Consider the following 19,810-nt stretch of genomic DNA (forward strand, 5'->3'; position numbering starts at 1 on the left):
TTTTCCTCATCACAACCAACCTTGTGAGGTAAGTTGGAGTGAGAGAAAGCAACTGACAACTGAGAGAAAGTCACCCTGCTGACTTTTATGCCTGAGGGGACTAGAAGACTAGACTCACAATCTCCTAGCTTTTAGCTTGGTGCCTTAATCAGCAGCCCAAACTGGTTCTTCATTATTAGACAAAAATACTTAGCCAGTGACAATCATCAAGCTGTGCACATTTGTTGTGAGCAAAGCAAGCAGTGCCATCTAGGGTTCAGGCAAGGGATCTATAAAGGGGAAGTGAAAAGGGGAAATTCCTAAAGTACAGTACTAGTTACAAAGCAAATAGGAAGGTTTGGAGAATAAGCTCTCATGGAAAGTTTAACCTGATCATCCCAAAAGCCTGATTGCATGCTCATGCTAAAACTCTAAACCATTCTGTCATTATCCTCGTATCATTGCATCCCAATATACTAATATAAAATAATTATTAACTACTACCAGGGGTGGGCTGCTGCCCGGATTGGGGGGGGGGGGGCGAACGCAGTGGGGTAGCGAAAATGGAGCTCCACCCCAGAGCACCCAATTTGCACTGAAAGATGTTGAAAGAAAATACAGGGCATCCTGCATAAGCCACGCCCACAGTGTGGTAGTAAAAAGTTTGGTAGCCCTTCACTAACTACTACCCAGTTTTGACTCCCTATTAATGTGAGGATTGTAAGAAGTCTGATGAAGGCTACTCACACTGGCCCCCTTCACTACTTGATCCCCTTATATACTTGCCTTTCAGTACAAAATCCATGTACAAGTAGCAGGGCTGTAGATGCATCAGTAGTAGTTTCTGCAAAAAAGGAGGTGCTGTATTCAATTCTAGGCACCATGTTTTAAGGCAAGTTGAAGGAAAGTGGAACATTGATGTACTAAGAAGGCAACGAGAATGACCAGGAGACAACAAACTAAAATTTACAATGATAAACTAAGAAAGTTAAGTAAATTTGATGCTGTATTGTGAAAGTGCCCAGGGTTTAAAATGTTCTGAACTCAAGGAAGCTTGTTTTCAGTATAGTATCAGTTGTATTGTATCAGTTACATATCCAGCTATCTATCCCATTAGAGCATATACGATGGACATGTTCTAATGTTCCTTCCCTTAAACATTGACATCTTGTAGGTCCTTGGCAGTGTGCCTTTTCCATTGCAGCCTCTACCCTATGGGACACCCTCCCTCCTGCTAACTGGCAGGCCCTGACCCATCTATCCTTTCAGAGATAAATTAAAGACTCACTCTTTCCCTAGGAGTTGAGATAGAGAGAGTCCAGGGTGGCATAGGACTGTGGAGTAAGAAAAACTGTGGGAATGGCGCCAGGTTTTTCTGGTTTTAGTTTTATTGTTATTGGTTTTATACTATTTTATTGGTTGCAAGCTGCCCAGAGTTGTTGTAAAACAGGTAATTATGTGTTTTTTTAAAAAAAATAAAATTATAAAACCTCATTTACTTTCAATACACAAGCAGAAAAATACTTAGTCTACTACATCATATAGCTTTTTTCCTTTAATATTCCTCTTATAACTGGCTTTATTATTTTGCTTTCTTTTAGCAGGTAGATTTTAATTTGAGGTGGGAATACGTTAGATATTGCTTACATTTATCAGTTGCACAGTAGTATACATGTGTATATGTGAGATACACATACACCCACGAGAATATATCTGTATTTTAAATATATTCTGTTAGAAAAAGCAGTAAGAAAATGGAACCCATTGGGGAGGGTAGAAGGTAGTTGTCCTTTGCTGGGTGGATATAAGTATATAGCCAAAAATAACACATACCTCTTTAAAATAGTGACCAATCACTTACACCAACAGTTCCACATTATTGATCTGAGCCCAACCCTGAGTTAATATTCCAACTCTTGTGTTGTACTGTATCTTCAAAATCAAGGCAAAAGTAACCAGCACTGATTAAACATTGTCTGAAGTATCCAGAATTTGTGAAACACCTTTATTTATTATTGATTATAGTACCTACCTTGTTTTAGGAATCAAATGTTATTTAACACAACCAACCAGTGAGGCAGTAGGATTCAGATTCAAGCTTTTTTATTTTATAGACCTTATAAATAACTAGTATCAATTTAATTTGCTTCCCATAGAAATAGTTACTGGTTTGAGAGCCACAATTGCTCTGATCCATGAGTTACCAAACGTTAATGGAAAAAAATTATGCTGATCAAGGTGAGGTTTGTTTTTGAGAGGACTTTGAGTCCCATCAGGCCATGTTCAATAAGCCATCTGTTCCATTGGCTTGCCTATAATAATACATCTTATTATAGCAACAGCTGTTGTCTGGCCAAGGCCTCCCGTTGAAACTCACCACAGCTCATTCTAGTCACCTAAATCCAGTGTAGACAAAATGGTTAATTTCACTAATTAACCATTTTCTGGCATACCTAGAAAAACATACAGTCAGAACAGATTTTTATGCCTTTTCAGCAATTCTCCTTTGGTTAGCCGGTGTCACCTATTAATGTATATGCAGTTAGCAATTGCACAAATGTATTTCACTGTACACTTAAGTACATTATTGAAGTAATACTTTGAATATGTTCTTGCGGAAGTCTTTACTAATCACTTATCTTCAACCATAAGCAAGTTGAATTCATTAGCAGATGCTGACATCTGTCTTGAGGCCAAATATAGCTTTGAACAATTTAAAGGAACCAATCCCCACATAAATTGTTATAGATGTGCAAAGCTCACCAATCCGGAATCATTCCATTCCCATCTGGATTATGTTATCTTCCTCCATTGCCCAACCATCCATGCCATTCTAGGAATAGTTGGGCCGTTTTTGATAGTAAATTCTAATTCCTCTGAATTAGAAGTGATTTGACATTTCTAACTGAAAACCAGGCTTATTTCATTCAGGATTCCCTGAACTGTTTCTGAGGATTTCTGGAACAGTTTGATTCAAAAAGGGAACCAAACATCTCCAGAACATTCTGTGGCTATTTTCTATTTAAATATAAATCAACTTTGATGACATTTATGGTTTTTTTCCAGATGTTTTTAAATTATGAATTTCAACTAACAGCAGAGTAGCATTTACCCAAGCAATCAAAAATATTGATGACTATGCACTACATTGAACTGTAATAAGTACGAAGACTATTAATAGATACACATATACAAAATAAATGAACTGATTTATTTAAAAAAATGTACATAGGGAACACAGGTATTAACTAAACAAGAAAATCCACTGATTTGATGATACTGAATTGCCTCAAGAGGGAGAAAAGGAGTCTTATTTGCCAAATAAACATAAACTTTTGGAATACATAATCAGGATTGGAAATTCTCCTGTAAAATATTGGATAGTCCTAATATTTAAAGTGAGTGAGAGTTAATGTCTTGGAAGTCCAAAACCCACAGTGAAGGAGCGACCTGCAGTATCAGCCAACCCGCAGTGGAGGAGCAACCAATACAACTCCATCTCCTCTGACAAACAGCATAGGAATATTCCTCTTGGTAGACTGTGGAAAGAAAAATCAACAAGGCTTAGACTACATTCAAGAATACCAAACAACCATTATCATCCTCCTTCTCTTCTCTCCTCACCACTCCATTCCATTCCTATTAAATAGAACTATTTCTTTTTAAGATGGTCTAGTGATTAAGACACCAAGCAAGTAGCCTGATAGTAACAGACTGAGTTCTAGTCCACCTTGGGCCTGAGAGCTGAATAGTTCAGTCACTATCAGCCCGACTCACCTCAAAGGATTGTTGTTGTGAGAAAAATAGGAGGAAGGAATATTGTGTGCCTTTCTCACCTTATTTTTGGGATGGGTGGGTGGGAAATAAAGGTGGGACATAACTAAATACAATTCATAATCTTGGAAACAAAATTATTCAATTAAAATTTATTTGCACAATGAATACGAGATATATTTAATTTTTCATCCAACATTGTTTTGAATTGAATTATACAATGATCTGATTAGTAATGTGTAAGATAGTACTTAATTTTATGCACCTTGTCCTTCTAATATTTAATCATTATTATCAGTGATATTAGAAATTCTCACCTTATAAATCTCTTCATAAGTTTCTTCATCAATTTCTATTGTGGTCACAGTCTCTTCAACATCACCCAAAATCATATTTAAATGCTGGTCATATGCCTTTGAAAGTGAAATAAATTCATAAATATTGTTCCGGTGGCATCATTTATGTAGCACAAATAGAAAAAGTTAAAAATTTCAACTTTAACATGTAGTAATTCATTTTAATTATCCAGTCCATTGAACTTAATTCCTTTATCGGGTAAATTGATTTCTATAGTTACATTACATGCATAATTGTTGGAAGTGCTATAATCAGGCTAGACGATTCTTATATATATTGATAGCAATAGTGTAAAACTCAGCAATCTGGAAAATTATTCATTATAGAATGAAATAAATATTAAAAGCTGTTTTTTCTTTCTGACCAGCTGTTTTTCTGTTCAATATATTTTATCAAAACTTTGATTTCTAAATTTATTCTAAGGTAGCTCTTGCATGATAATAGCTGTCAGAACTCTTTGTCCTTTTATTGAAAATTGTCCATAATTCCCATTACCAAGTCAAACTTAATTTCATATTTAAAAACATGTTTAGCACATAATTTTAATTTCAACTTGGAAACCTATTTTGGATTATAATTCTGCATATGGACCCGTAATGCATCCAAAATTTGAGTAGCTCTTAGCATGAGGATTTAATATACCGGTAATAGCTTCTGATTGAATTGTTAAATAAGCACTTGAATTCTTACTTTTGACAGATCCTTTTACTAATAGATTATTTTGAATCTAATCATTTATAACTAATTATACTTGGCACTTTAGTTAATTATGGAATATGGAACTAATGGTTTTCAGATTTTAAATTCAAAAGAGTCTTTAATAGGCAGTGCTGATATAATGATATCTCAAAATTTTAATGTTCACTTTGTAACAGTCTTTGTTATTTTTTGTTTTTCTTATTTTTATACTATATTTCTCCTTGGTGTCATTAAATATATATTGAAATAAATGTTCTGTGCGAACAACACACATAGCTAAACTTTAATGAAAAGTTCACAAGCAGGAAACAAGTGAACAGCATCCTTCTGTTTAACCACTAGACAGTTCCGAACAATATTCACTGACCAGTTGCTAATACTATAGCAATGAATAGAAAACTTAATTCTATAAATTATATATAATCTATAATTTTATGCATTCATAAAGATTGATCTTGACATTGTCTGGTTGACGGGACCTGAAGAAGGCCAACTCTGTGGGACCTAACTGGTCGCTGAGATTCATATGTTCATTCATTCATATTCATTCTATGTCATATATAATAAAAGAAACTTTAAACTTGAGCATCAAGTATTATATTTTGCTTTTACAACCATTTAAGTTTTAAAAACATTTTTAAAACTCCTGATGCAATTTATTTATTTATTTATTTAATTATGTTTTTATGTCACCCAACTCCCTAGGGACTCAAGGCGGCTCACAACATAACCATTTGTAAATGGGCTCAGGAATACCTATAATCGGGGTGTGATTTTCAAAAGCCTTTTGCAGTCCAAATACATAAATGAATGAATGAATGTATAACTCTATTTTAAAATTTCAGTCCCCCTCCCCACTTCTATGTAATCTTACTTACATGTAACCTGCCTCGAAGTTCTCGGTCATTCCTCATTTTTACATAAATCCGTTCATCAAGACTAAGCCTGATGAGATCCAAAGGCTCTTCTACAGTATTGGTGGTTTGTTGCTATAAAATATTAAAAAAATAGAGATATACTTTAGCAAAGAAACATGATATGATTTGGCCTAGTAGTTAAGGCATCAAGCTAAAAATGAGAAGAGAACCAGAAGTCTCACTTTAGGCACCAAAGCCAGCTGCATGACTTAGGGCTGTGCACTCTCTCTCAACCCAATCCACCTCATATGATTATTGTTATGGGGAAAATAGGAGGGAGTATTAGATTTGTTTGTTACCTTGAATTATTTATAATTATTTATAAAAATAATAAAAGCAGGTTGTATACAAATAAATAGTAAATGTTGGCTATTGATATTCCTATTGATACTCTTTTCTTCCCAGAGTCCGGAAGGAGTTGGGCAGCATATAAATCTTATAAATAAATAAAAAATCCTAATCTGGTAACAACTAATATTTACTGAAATCAAGTGGGAAGCAATTAAGTTATAGTTTGTAATATAATGTGGTGAATTTTTATCAGCTGTCAGAGGGACAAGAATTCACTTATGATACAATACTTATATCTGGGATCGACAAACCCAGGCGCCTGGTCGCCAGTGGCACCTAGAAAATGTTGTCTGGCGCCTAGAAAATGTTGCCTGCTGTACTGTATGTATACAGTATATTTTTCCCGCCTTGTGTTTACGCCCAGAAATGGTACATCTTGGCTTCTGTAGCTCCGCCCATCAACCTCGGAGCGAGCTGCTTTCCCAGCGTCCCCTGCGCTTGCGTGCGTCTCTCCCTCCCCCCCTTGCCTCCATTCCGCCTCCTACTCGAACCCCTTCACTCCCCCCCACCGCACACAGACGCTCCGATCTTGGCCGCTCACCCGCCTTCGGAGAGAAGCGGAAGCCCCTCCCCTCCCGGCGTGAGGTTTTGTTCATTCCTCCTCCGGCCGCGTGCGCGGTGAGTTCCGACCAGTAACCCCTCCTCCCCCCTCCCCCCCTCACCCGCGTCCCCAGCCCGGTCTCCCTTTCCTTCTTCTCTGTTTCGGTTTCTGACTAACGGTCTCCCCTCGGATCCCGACGGGAGTACAGCAGAGCCGGCTCGGCGGAGCCAGGCCTGCGCCGGGGGGGAGGGGGTGAAAGCGATGTCAGGTGGAGACTCGGCAGCTGCCGCGGCCTCCCCTCAGCCGTTGCCCTTCTCGCTGCCCAAGCCTCCCCCCCTGATGCAACTGAACCCCGGCGAAGGCGTGCGTCCTGTGGGACCTCCCGGGCCGGAACAGTCGCCGAAAAGCGCTCGCATGGGTGGCCGGCCGGACTGGCCTGCCGGGAAACCCGTCAGTCTTCTGGCGCCTCTCCTTCCGCCGCGCGGGGAACCCGAACCGCTCCTTCCCTTCGGGCCAGTAATCTCAACCACACCGGACTACGGTGTGGTTGAGATTACTGCATTGGCTCATCATTTTCGTAAACAGCTATCTCCACCTGAAAGTGATGACCAATGCATTCACTCACTCCTCAATGAGTGGTATGAGTTTAAGGTCCTTGGAAAAGGAAAGAAACTGTGTGAGCTTCTGGATTTGGCACTCTCCAACACCGAGAGATTTCCAGTTCTGGGAAACCTGTTGTCGATTGTAGCGGTGCTCCCTGTCTCAACCTCATGTTGTGAAAGAGGATTTAGTTTGATGAACATGGTCAAAAATAAATTCAGATCAAGGATGCAAGAAGAAAGTTTAAGTGACTTGTTTATGATCACCATGAATGGGCCATCTGTGAAGGCGTTTGATCCTGCCAAGGCTGTGGACCACTGGTACTTCAGCTCTAAAATCACAAGGCATGTTCATGGCCACAAAACGCAAAGTGAAAAACACTAGAATGTTGCCTAAAATCTAAAATATCAAAATATAATATTTATTATCTTTAAAAGTAAAATGTTGTTTATAACGTTTGTAATGTTTTTTTTGTTAAATTAAAAACCAAGTTTGCTTAAAAAAAATTCTGGCTCCTAAATTTTTTGGCTGGCTCCTAGATTCTGAACAACTTTGTCGACCCCTGACTTATATCAACAGGAAAATGTAAGTAAAATTAGAGAAAATGTATACTGCTTCCCTCAACCTAGACCACATTAGTAATTGTTTTGATGCATTCATATTTGCTTTTGAAAAATCTTTTAAAAGACCACCTCTTTTTCAAATAAAAGACTGGATGTACAGTTCACTAGAAAGGACTTAGTCTATCTTGTCAAAGATTATAATAATGTATGTATTTTGCTGACACTTTGAATCAATGTTATTCAAATAAAAGTATTACATATGGTTTTTCCTTATAATTTTTCCTTATCAATCCCAAACAAAAAGACTATATGCCATATATTATTTTTCTGTTTTATATTCCAAGTTCATAATCTTATTTTCCAATATTGAAAAAGGTTGCTAATCGCAAATAAAGGTATAAAATAATTAAAAGTTTCATATAAAGAAATGGACGTACTATTAAGATTTTATAGCCTAAGCCAGTGATGGCAAACCTATGGCACGGTTGCCACAGGTGGCACACAGAGCCATATCTGCTGGCACACGGGCCATTGCCGTAGCTCAACTCCAATGTGCATGTGTGCAGGTCAGCTGATTTTTGGCTCATACAGAGGCTCTGGGAGGGCATTTTGGCTTCCAGAGAGCCTCCAAGAGGATGGGGAGGGTGTTTTTACCTTCTCCTAGCTCCAGGAAGGTTTTGGAGCATGGGGAGGGCCAAATACAAGCCTACTGGGCCCACCAGAACTCAGGAAGCAGGCCATTTCCGGTCTCCAGAGGATCTCCAGGGGGGGGGGAAAGCTGTTTTCACTCTCCCTAGGCATTGAATTATGGGTGTTGGCACTCATGCATGCGCGATAGTGTACTCCCATGAACTTTCGGCACCCAAGGAAAAAAAAAGGTTCGTCATCACTGGCCTAAGCTTTCCTACTTATAGACAGCATATCTGTATCAACTTGCTACCTCTTTCAACAAGTATAAATAAATTAGAACCTATTATTTTCCCATACAAATGGCATTAACAGCCACACAAATATGTACTCTACACCCAGATCATAGCAACACACCAGAATTGGGCGGCATATAAATTAAATTAAATAAATAGTAGCACACCTACTTTGAAAAAAAAAGGTGCTTTTGGGCTTAATCCAGGGTTCGCTCAAGGTTTAAGGATCAATATAGCAATGGAGAAGTATTTAAGGCAGCATTTCCTTAAACGTTTTCCCCTCAGGATCTCTTGCCACTATAGTGGACCCTAAAAATAGTTTGCTTGTAGGATATAGTTATCAATACAGTATTCGCATCAAAAAGTAAAACTGACACCAGGGATAAGGAGCAAAACGTTTCGAACCAAAAAGAAAATTAGTCCAGTTGCCCTGACTCAACTTCCAGACTGGATGGACTGAGAATCCTTTATCGGCTTCTCGCTATAGTCTGGTAAGATTTTAATACAGTACTGCATTATTTTTCAACACCAGACAGGCGAATCCGTCCATTCGATTTTGCGGGACCTCCGGGACGCCGCATTTTGAGGCCGATTTAAGGCATTTGGATCAGAAACCACGAAACATTTAATCCACAGCAAAACCTTCATATTTTCTTATGTTTGCATCAGTTACGGCTTTGCCAAAGGAAACCAAAAGCAACGTATAGAGGAGGAGTCGGGTCTGTATATTTGAGACGAGCGCCCATATAAATAGATTATATAGGCAGGTCGCTGAATGAGACGAACGCCCACCAGAAGTCGTTTACTGGGATTTTGCGAAATTCAAAGCGAGTGCTAGAAACTGAAGCTAGTTAATGCCGAATCTGCTACACTTTCCGCCGCAACAGAGTCAAATCCCTAGAACAGGGGTCTCCAACCTTGGCAACTTTAAGCCTGGCAGACTTCAACTCCCAGAATTCCCCAGCCAGCAAAGCTTCTTAGTTCTTACCAGCAGAGCTGGCTGGGGAATTCTGGGAGTTGAAGTCCGCCAGGCTTAAAGTTGCCAAGGATGGAGACTCCTGCCCTAGAAGATTCAGCGGCTGCCAAACCGGCCGTTTCACCTACCTGATCCACCTCGTCCGCCATTTTTTCAAAGGCAGGCCGCTTTCTTCTCGCGAGATTTTAAATCCAAGCCTGATACGGCGCCACCGAACGTTTAGCGGAGTTACATAAAGCTGTGAAAATAGATGCTTCATGTCAACGTCCAACTTCCGGGTTAATTCATCGAGATCGCCGTTCTTTTTGTCTTTCCACTATACAGTACTGCCATTTCGTTTGAACTCTGGACTGGAGCAATTTTTCAACGGGGCGATTTTAAGATGTATGGATTTCAATTCCTAGTAGTCCATTTCAATGTTGTCCAGGTTGAGAAACGCTAGGTTAGATTATCCCAAAGGTGCTTTTTCAAGAGGCGACTGAACAAAAATCTTTGGGGAAAGCGTCTAAGGGGCGTGCGTAAGTGCACCAGCGTGCTTTCCGTCCCCTGTCCTAATGTTTCTCTTATAGTATCATGTATATAAACATTGTTATATCTTTGTATACCTCCAATATGTAGTTCGACAAAACAAATAAATAAAATAAGTTGGACAACCACCTTCCTTTGGTATAATATTGATGATGATAATGATAATGATAACAACAAAAACAACAACAACAATGATGAATTGGATGACTGAGAAGCTTCATAGACGTTGGGTTAGATGAACAGGCTGAATTTACACATAAACAAGATTAGTTTTCTGCGGGTTTTTCTCAGCTCGTTCTTTAAAGCAGGGGTTTCCAACCTTGGCAACTTTAAGACTTGTGGACTTCAACTCCCAGAATTTCTTAGCTAGTTTTTGCTGCTAAGAAGAAACTTTTGCTGGCTGAGGAATTCTGGGAGTTGAAGTCCACAAAGTCTTAAAGTTGCCAAGGTTGGAGACTCCTGCTTTAAAGCGTCTCCCCTTGAGCCGTGTGACTGAATATCCGTAGATCGGGCGTGAAGCTTGAGCGCTTTTATGCTGCTCGAGAGAGCCGAAAAATGAGTGACGGGCGCTTGTTCCGATGCAAAGGAGAGAGATACACCAACGCTGGAGACTTTAAAGAGATTGGGCGACCATTTTGTTTGAAATGATATTGTAGGGACTCCTGCTTGGGGGGGCGGCCCTGGGGGTTTGACTCGATCGGGGGTAGGCATAGTTGGCTCTTCTATGGCATATGGACTTCAACTCCCAGAATTCCTGAGCTAGCAGGATTGGCTCAGGAATTCTGGGAGTTGAAGTCCACAAATCATAGAAGAGCCAACTTTGCCTGCCCCTGGATTAGATTACTTCCAAGGTCCCTTCCAACTCTAGTAGTAATGCGAAGCGCAATCAGTCAGCTCGATCCAGAGCAATCCAGCGATTCACAACGACAAGGCCAGAACCCCTCCGCTCTTCTGCGGCGCAACTTCTCCGGAGCCGCCGCACGGAAGGGACGTCAAAGGGAGGAGGCGCCACGGAAAGCCGGGAGCTCACGGCGTGTCTCCTGCGAGAAGCGGAGAATAATAACTGAGGGCGGCTTGTAAGGCGCGGCCACCCACCCTTAACGCCCCTGACCTAAGCCCCGAAAGAAACGCTTGGCTCTTCTTTGGCGCTGCCAGGCTTCTGCCTCCCTGGTTGCAGTTCTCTTCTTCAGGGCTGTTTTCTTAAGCGGGATAACGGCCGGGATGGTCGGGAAGCGTAAAGGGGGCTCGCAGGTGCAGCGATCCTGCAAGAAAGTCAAGGGAGAAAATCCAGCCGCTGCCGCTTCTTCCTCCTCCTGTTTCGCGGGTCTGAAAACTTGTGAGCAGCGATACGGTAAAAAAAAAAAAAGACAGCCAGATCTGGAGCCAGGAGCATCGGGGTGATGGTTGGGGAGCTGGGGAACCGCTTGAGAGCCGGAAAGGACTAATTGCAATCAAAGCAGGGTTTTCTCGGTCCTGGTAAATTTTTCTTAGGGTATAATTTATTTCTTTAAATAATTTTTATTTATAAACTTTAAAAAATACCTAAAAGAAGAAAAAAACCAAATAAGACATTTTACAATACGAACCAAAACATATATATACATACATTGATACCCTTAAGGTTATATATATATATATTTACTAGTATTATGTATATGAATATTATTATATCTTTGCATACCACCAATATGACAAAACAAATAAATAAAATATATCGACTAGTTGCCTTTCCTGAGCGACGGGAAAGTTAGCAACTTGGATCGCTTCGGGCGGAATTCTCTTATGCAACGCTTATGTAAAAATGGTTAGAGAAAGTTCCTCACTGCTCTTGCTCAGCCCTTTTAATATTTCCCCCTTTGAAAGAAGGGCCACATTTAAAAGACACTTTTCTGTGGGGTACGCGCAATAAACGCCGAGACTAAACTTTATAACTTTAGCGTGCTGAATGAAGTTGTGAATGAACCTCGCGTTGTTGTGCCACGTGATTAAAGCACACTTTGAATGGCGCTCTCCTTTTTTTTTGTAGGAGTTACATTTGTGGTTACGTAAGTACGCAGTTGTTTGTCCACAGTTTATGCTTAGAAATTACTAAATGTTTCATGGAAAGGACCTTGTGTAATTCCCTTTTTTTCTTTGCCTCAGGCATAATAATAATAATGATAATGATAATAATAATAACAATAACAATTTATTAGATTTGTATGCCGCCCCTCTCCGAGGACTTGGAGTGGCTCACAACAATAATACAACATGTACAAATCTAATGATACAAAACAATTTAAAACCCATTATTATTAAAAAAAAAATCACACAACCTAACAAACCATACATAAAACCGTGGTAGCTGGAGGTATATTAATTTCCCCATGCCTGGCGACATAGGTGGGTCTTCAGGAGCTTTCGAAAAGCAAGGAGGGTGGGGGCAATCCTGATCTCCGGGGGGGGGAGTTGAAAAGCAAGGAGGGCTGGGGCTGCCACAGAGAAGGCTCTTCCTCTGGGTCCCGCCAGACAGCATTGTTTAGTCGACGGGACCCGGAGAAGGCCAACTCTGTGGGACCTTATCGGTCGCTGGGATTCGTGCGGCAGAAGGCAGTCCCCTGACCTGCAACCAAAGTCATTGGGTAAAGAAAGCAAAGATTAAGTACACTTTGAGGAAAGTAACAAACCATAAATGGTTGCATAAAAGAATCTGATTAAAAAAAGCAATTCATTAATATTATAATAGCAACATTTAACATTTTAAATCCAAATTTTTATATTGAGGGTGGGGGTGGAAAGAAGAGGAGGAAAATAAGGTTTACAGTAGACATAAATTTCACGTGTACAGTTCAAAAAACACTTGGACACACAAGGATTTTGTCTTGGTGCATATGCTCTCAGTGTATATAAAAGAAAAGATACATTTGTCAAGAATCATGATGTACAACACTTAATGATTATAGGGGCCAAATAAGCAATGAGGAAACAATCAATATTAATAAAAATCTTAAGGATACAAGCAACAATTTACAGTCATACAGTCATTAGTGGGAGGAAATGGGTGATAGGAATGCTAAGAAAAAACTAGTAGTACAGTAATAGGAGTGCAGATTTAGTAAAAGGTATGACAGTATTGGGGGAATTATTGGTTTAGTAGAGTGATGGTGTTCAGGGGAAAACGGTTCTTGTGTCCAGTTGTCTTGGTGTGCAGTGCTCTGTAGCGACGTTTTGAGGGTAGGAGTTGAAACAATTTATGTCCAGGATGTGAGGGATCAGTAAATATTTTCCCCGCCCTCTATTTGACTCATGCAGTATACAGGTCCTCAATGGAAGGCAGGTTGACAGCAATTGTTTTTTCTGCAGTTCTGATTCTCCTCTGAAGTCTGTGTCGGTCTTGTTGGGTTGCAGAACTGAACCAAACAGTTATAGAGGTGCAGATGACAGACTCAATGATTCCTCTGTAGAACTGTATCAGCAGCTCCTTGGGCAGTTTGAGGTTCCTGAGCTGGTGCACAAAGAACATTCTTCATTGTGCTTTTTGATAACGTTATTTGTTATTTATTTATTAATTGGACTTGTATGCCACCCCTCTCTGTGGACTTGGGGCGGCTCACAACGAGTCTTCGGAGAGGGGCGGCATACAAATCTAAATAATAAATAAATAAATAAATAAATATCAAAGAACAATATACAATAAAACATCTGAAATCCAATTAATATAAATAACTAATCTAAAGCCATTCTAAGAAAGCTGGACATTAAAAATCATTCATTCAGATTCAGATTCACCACATACTCATTGGCAGAGGCTAGGGTCTAGTGCAGTGTTTCCCAACCTCGGCAACTTGAAGATATTTGGACTTCAACTCCCAGAATTCCCCAGCCAGCATTCGCTGGCTAGGGAATTCTGGGAGTTGAAGTCCAAATATCTTCAAGTTGCCAAGGTTGGGAAACACTGGTCTAGTGACCCCAAGCCTGGTGGCATAAATAGGTTTTCAGATTGTTGCGGAAGGTGGGGAGGGTGGGGGCAGGATGGATCTCTGGGGGGAGCTGATTCCAGAGGGACGGGGTCCCCACAAAGAAGGTTCTTCCCCTAGGCCACGCCAAGCAACTTTGTCTAGTTGACGGGACCTGGAGAAGGCTGACTCTGTGGGACCTAACCGGACGCTGGGATTCATGCGGCAGGAGGCAGTCTCACAAGCAATGTGGTCCGATGCCATGTAGGGCTATTGATGTTAGGTGACCATTTTAGAAATTTGAAGGTCTTTGTTGAAACTGTTGATACTGTGTTTTCTATTATTGTGAGAGGTGGTAGGATGGGAGGGTTTTTTTTCTGAAGAATGAAAACAAAGTCTGACTTAAGTACAGTGGAACCCCGACATACGAGCAGCTCTACTTACGAGCTACTCGAGATACGAGCTGGGAGAGTAGAGAAATTTTTGTTCGACTCACGAGCTTCCATTCGGGATACGAGCCGAGAAGAGCCGGCCTGGCTTGCTTTGCTTCCGAGCTGATGCAGAGCCGAATAAAGCGTCACGCCCCTCTGACGCTTTCGGCGGCTTCTGAAGCGATGCTGGGCTCTTTTGCCGCCAAAAGCGTCAGGGGGGCGTGACGCTTTATTCGGCTCTGCATCAGCTCGGAAGCAAAGCAAGCCAGGCCGGCTCTTCTCAGTATCCAGCTCTTGGTGAGTCCTTGGCTTCTGCTGGGGGTGCAGAAGCGGGCGGGGGGGGGGGGCGGCAAAAAAAAACGCCCGGACAAGCACTTGCTGCGAGGCGGGCGGGGGGGGGGGCAAAAAAAACGCCCGGACAAGCATTTGCTGCGAGGCGGGCGGGGGGGGGGGTGGCAAAAAAAACGCCCGGACAAGCACTTGCTGCGAGGCGGGCGGGGGGGAGGGGGCAAAAAAAACGCCCGGACAAGCACTTGCTGCGAGGCGGGCGGGGGGGAGGGGGCAAAAAAAACGCCCGGACAAGCACTTGCTGCGAGGCGGGGGGAGGGGGCAAAAAAAACGCCCGGACAAGCACTTGCTGCGAGGCGGGCGGGGGGGGGGGCAAAAAAAACGCCCGGACAAGCACTTGCTGCGAGGCGGGCGGGGGGGGGGGGGCGGCAAAAAAACCGGGGCACTTTCGCTGCGAGTGGCGGGAAAAAATAAGCAAGAAAAAATAAGCGGCTTTTCCGCTGCCTCCTAAAGCGGGGAAGTTCGCCAGGAGGCAGCAGAAAAGCCGCGCGTGTCTTTTAAAACATCGGAGCCGGCATGGGGAGGCTCTCAATCAACCCCCGAGTCCGGGTTCGGGGCTCGGGGGCTGATTAAAAGCCTCCCCATGCCGGCTCCGATGTTTTAAAACACACGCGCGGCTTTTCCGCTGCCTCCTAAAGCGGGGAAGTTCGCCAGGAGGCAGCAGAAAAGCCGCGCGTGTGTTTTAAAACATCGGAGCCGGCATGGGGAGGCTCTCAATCAACCCCCGAGTCCGGGTTCGGGGATCGGGGGCTGATTAAAAGCCTCCCCATGCCGGCTCCGATGTTTTAAAACACACGCGCGGCTTTTCCGCTGCCTCCTAAAGCGGGGAAGTTCACCAGGAGGCAGCAGAAAAGCCGCGCGTGTCTTTTAAAACATCGGAGCCGGCATGGGGAGGCTCTCAATCAACCCCCGAGTCCGGGTTTGGGGCTCGGAGGCTGATTAAAAGCCTCCCCATGCCGGCTCCGATGTTTTAAAACACACACGCGGCTTTTCCGCTGCCTCCTAAAGCGGGGAAGTTCGCCAGGAGGCAGCAGAAAAGCCGCGCGTGTCTTTTAAAACATCGGAGCCGGCATGGGGAGGCTCTCAATCAACCCCCGAGTCCGGGTTTGGGGCTCAGAGGCTGATTAAAAGCCTCCCCATGCCGGCTCCGATGTTTTAAAACACATGCGCGGCTTTTCCGCTGCCTCCTAAAGCGGGGAAGTTCGCCAGGAGGCAGCAGAAAAGCCGCGCGTGTCTTTTAAAACATCGGAGCCGGCATGGGGAGGCTCTCAATCAACCCCCGAGTCCGGGTTCGGGGCTCGGAGGCTGATTAAAAGCCTCCCCATGCCGGCTCCGATGTTTTAAAACACACGCGCGGCTTTTCTGCTGCCTCCTGGCGAACTTCCCCGCTTCAGCCGACGTCTTTTCCCCTCAGCCCTCGGGCTTGCACGCATTAATCGCTTTTACATTGTTTCCTATGGGAAACAATGTTTCGACATACGAGCTGTTCGACGTGCGAGCCTCCTTCCGGAACCAATTAAACTCGTAAGTCGGGGTTCCACTGTACTTCATCTCTATCCGATTTTCTGCTGATTAGATGAATGCACTATGGATATACACTAAACTTTAAGGAAAATCAAAAACAGGATTAATATAAGGTTTTAGAGTTCATTTATAATGCTGATTGTATTGAATTGAATTAAAAAATGCATCTGCTTGCCTACACATTTAAGCAGAAGCATCTTAATTACTTTACCAATCCTTGCATCTTATAATTAAGTGAGCTTTTGTGGAAGTGGAAATTTTGCTTAAAAACTGTAATCTACTTTTCTCTCGTGATTTTTTTTAATTTTTTGCAATTTTCTCCATGTTTGATACAGCTGATGTTGAAGATGAAAAGCCTGAAAAGAAAACTAAAAAAAAAAACCCAAAAAGAAAATTGTCACCTGGAAAAAAGCAAGGAGAAGAACATGTCCCACAGTCATTTTGTAAAAATTCCAATGAAAAAAGACCAAAATCCAAAGCAAAGGAGGAAATGAATAGAAGTGCAGAAAGTCAAGGATTCCTTCCAAAAGCGAGAAAATGCAGGTGAGCAGCTTTAAAGTCTTTTGTAGACATTTTCAAAATATAAATACCAATTGTTAGAATTGAAGGCTACCTAATGCAGAAATGGGCCAACTTGCTAAGGCCAACTTCCTGCAGAACAGTGTAACTATTCTATTTAATTATTTAAAATACTTTTAAAAATACTTTAATTTTTACCATACACATTTCATTCTATCCCTCTTTTTGCATCCTTTCTTTAATGATTCTACCTCTACTTAGTGTGGGAATTAACAACAACAATAATAATAATAATAATAATAATAATAATAATAATAATAATAATAATTTATTAGATTTGTATGCCGCCCCTCTGGTTTAGCTTCTGCTAGAATACAGAAAACAGGAGCCTAGCAAGTGGGTTTTTACTGTTGTTAAACTGCTCGTGTGTGTGTGTGTGTAAAAGTTGCCTAAAAAGTAAGCAGAATCTCATTTTTTCCAGAATTACAGACCACTGTAAAGATAGATAATAGTACAGAGAGGTGTGGCATCTCTTCGCATACTTGGAAAGTGCCGTTACATCCAGTCTCAGTTGACATTTTTCAGGACCAGGCATCCTCAAACTATTTATTTATTTATTCATTTATTTATTCGATTTTTATGCTGCCCTTCTCCTTAGACTCGGGGCAGCTTACAACACGTTAGCAATAGCACTTTTTAACAGAGCCAGCCTATTGCCCCCACAATCCGGGCCCTCATTTTACCCACCTCGGAAGGATGGAAGTCTGAGTCAACCTTGAGCCGGTGATGAGGTTTGAACCACTGACCTACACATCTACAGTAAGCTTCAGTGGCCTGCAGTACAGCATTCTACCTGCTGCGCCACTCTGGCTCTATGGCCTGCAGAACAGATAATATTAACTGATTAATATTGCTGCCAATGTGAATCATATCAGGGAAAGCAAAACAGAGTACATGAGACAAGGGAAAAAATCATGGTATTTCTTTTTGAATTCAATAGTGGTTTGCAGAGAACTCCTTTAAAGAAAAAAACGGATGCAAAAAAAGAATTAATTGTTACAAAGAGAGAAGAAGATGAGGATGAGGAAAGTGAGGAAGAATGGGAAGAAGTAGAAGGTAACACATTCTTCATTTTCTTCTATATGAACCATTTGTCTCATTTTCTGATGGCTATTTTGGCTTCTCGTGGTTTATGCTTATTTTCATATAGAAGTCGCTCAAGATTATCACTGATTTATTGAATATTCTGCTTCTTTTATGCCTATCTGAGCCTGACTGACTTTTTTAAAAAAATAAAAGCTTACTCCCAGGTATTGCAGAGTAACTAATTCAATAAGTAAATTATAGAGAACTATATTGTTTCTTCAGTTGCAAATAAGATGAAGGAATTATCTGGGACTTGATGTGGTTGAAACTTTCATTTAGCATGTCAACCTTCTCACAAAGAACATCCTTAGATATAAATAATGAAAACATAGCACTGTTTTAAATAATAATTTTAAATCAAGTTTATTTAGAATTCTGAGGGAGATGGGCAGTTAAAAATGTAAAAACTAAATAAAAATAAATTAGATCCCACTTTTTATTTAGGAGCTCAAGACAATCTACATAGTGATCCCACTACCCATTTCCTCCCCTTACAACAACCACTTTGTCATTTGTTTCCACTAGTTGTAGTTTATCTGAGCTAAGGTGGTATAATAAATTGATTAATTCAGAATGAAAAAAAGATGGTCAAAGGTGAAGGAAGCATAAAAAATGCATCCAAGTAGTCCTTGATTTATGATCACAATTGGAAACAAGATTTCCATTGGTAGGCAAGGTGATTGTTAAGTGAGACATATCTGATTTTATGACCTTTTTGCCATGGTTAAGTGACTCGTGTTAAGCAAATTTGGCTTCCCCTGTTGACTTATCAGAAACCAGCTATTGGTTGTCGCAAGAGTCACATGACCTGGGGAGAATGCAACTATTGCAAATACAGTGATCTCTCGATTATCGCGAGGGTTCCGTTCCAAGACCACTCGCGATAATCGATTTTTCGCGATATAGCGGTGCGGAAGTAAAAACACCATCTGCGCATGCGCGCCCTTTTTTTTCCATGGCCGCGCATGCGCAGATGGTGGAGCCGGGGAGCGACAAAAGTTCGGAAGCCGACAGGTTGCTTTCAATGTCGGCTGCCCCCGTCCCCCCAGCACCCGCTCGCCCGCCTGCCCGGCTGGCTGCTTACTCACTCGCCGCTCTCCCGTTCGCTCGGCCGGCCGCTGCCCGGCTGGGGAGGTGGATTCGCCGCCCCCACCAGCCCGATCTCTCTCCGGTGGCTGGGGAGGTGGATTCGCCGCCCCCACCAGCCCGATCTCTCTCCGGTGGCTGGGGAGGTGGATTCGCCGCCCCCACCAGCCCGATCTCCCTCCGGTGGCTGCCGCCCCCACCAGCCCGATCTGGGGAGGTGGATTCGCCGCTCCTTGCCGCCTTCGCCTCGCTTCGCCTCAGCTGCTGCCCGCTGCCTTCATCTTCTCCCCAAACTCCTCCTTCCCTGCCAAAGCAGCCACCGCAGTCGAGCGCGTGAGTGATGCAGGGCAGCCCAATGCCGCCGGGAGGGGAATCCAAGCCGGTGGCTGGGGACGCGGATCCACTGCCCTCGCAGCCCGATCTCCCTCTGTGTGGTGGGGGGCGACGAACCGACGATCGGGGGCTGTCCGTCCTTGTTGGGTGGTGCAGGGCAGGCACAGGGAGGGAGGGAGAGAAAGGAAAGAGAGAGAAAGGGAGGGAGAGAAAATTGAATGAAGAAGGGAGAGAAAGAAAGAGTAAGAGGTACCGTAGAAAGGATAGAGAAAAAGGAAGA

General features: G+C 42.4%; 2 protein-coding genes across 2 annotated transcripts in view; one reads left to right on the top strand and one right to left on the bottom strand.

Moving 5' to 3' along the window:
• Positions 1-3,161: 3,161 nt before the first annotated feature.
• Positions 3,162-9,911, bottom strand: LSM3 (LSM3 homolog, U6 small nuclear RNA and mRNA degradation associated). The gene is made up of 4 exons (XM_070735755.1): positions 9,809-9,911; positions 5,688-5,798; positions 4,071-4,166; positions 3,162-3,518 (listed from the first exon to the last, which is right to left on the bottom strand). Exons 1-4 carry the CDS (start codon positions 9,827-9,829, stop codon positions 3,438-3,440), a joined length of 309 nt encoding a protein of 102 aa, XP_070591856.1. The 5' UTR covers positions 9,830-9,911; the 3' UTR covers positions 3,162-3,437.
• A 1,283-nt stretch (positions 9,912-11,194) lies between these two features.
• XPC (XPC complex subunit, DNA damage recognition and repair factor) overlaps positions 11,195-19,810 on the top strand; it is a 28,323-nt gene continuing 19,707 nt past the window's right edge. The window contains exons 1-3 of the mRNA XM_070738341.1: positions 11,195-11,559; positions 16,782-16,989; positions 17,966-18,081. Coding sequence (XP_070594442.1) covers positions 11,430-11,559; positions 16,782-16,989; positions 17,966-18,081 — 454 coding nt within the window. The 5' untranslated portion in view covers positions 11,195-11,429. The remainder of the gene's footprint in view (positions 11,560-16,781; positions 16,990-17,965; positions 18,082-19,810) is intronic.

This window comes from Erythrolamprus reginae, chromosome 2 (genome assembly GCF_031021105.1).
Source record: "Erythrolamprus reginae isolate rEryReg1 chromosome 2, rEryReg1.hap1, whole genome shotgun sequence".
NCBI classification, from domain to species: domain Eukaryota; kingdom Metazoa; phylum Chordata; class Lepidosauria; order Squamata; family Dipsadidae; genus Erythrolamprus; species Erythrolamprus reginae.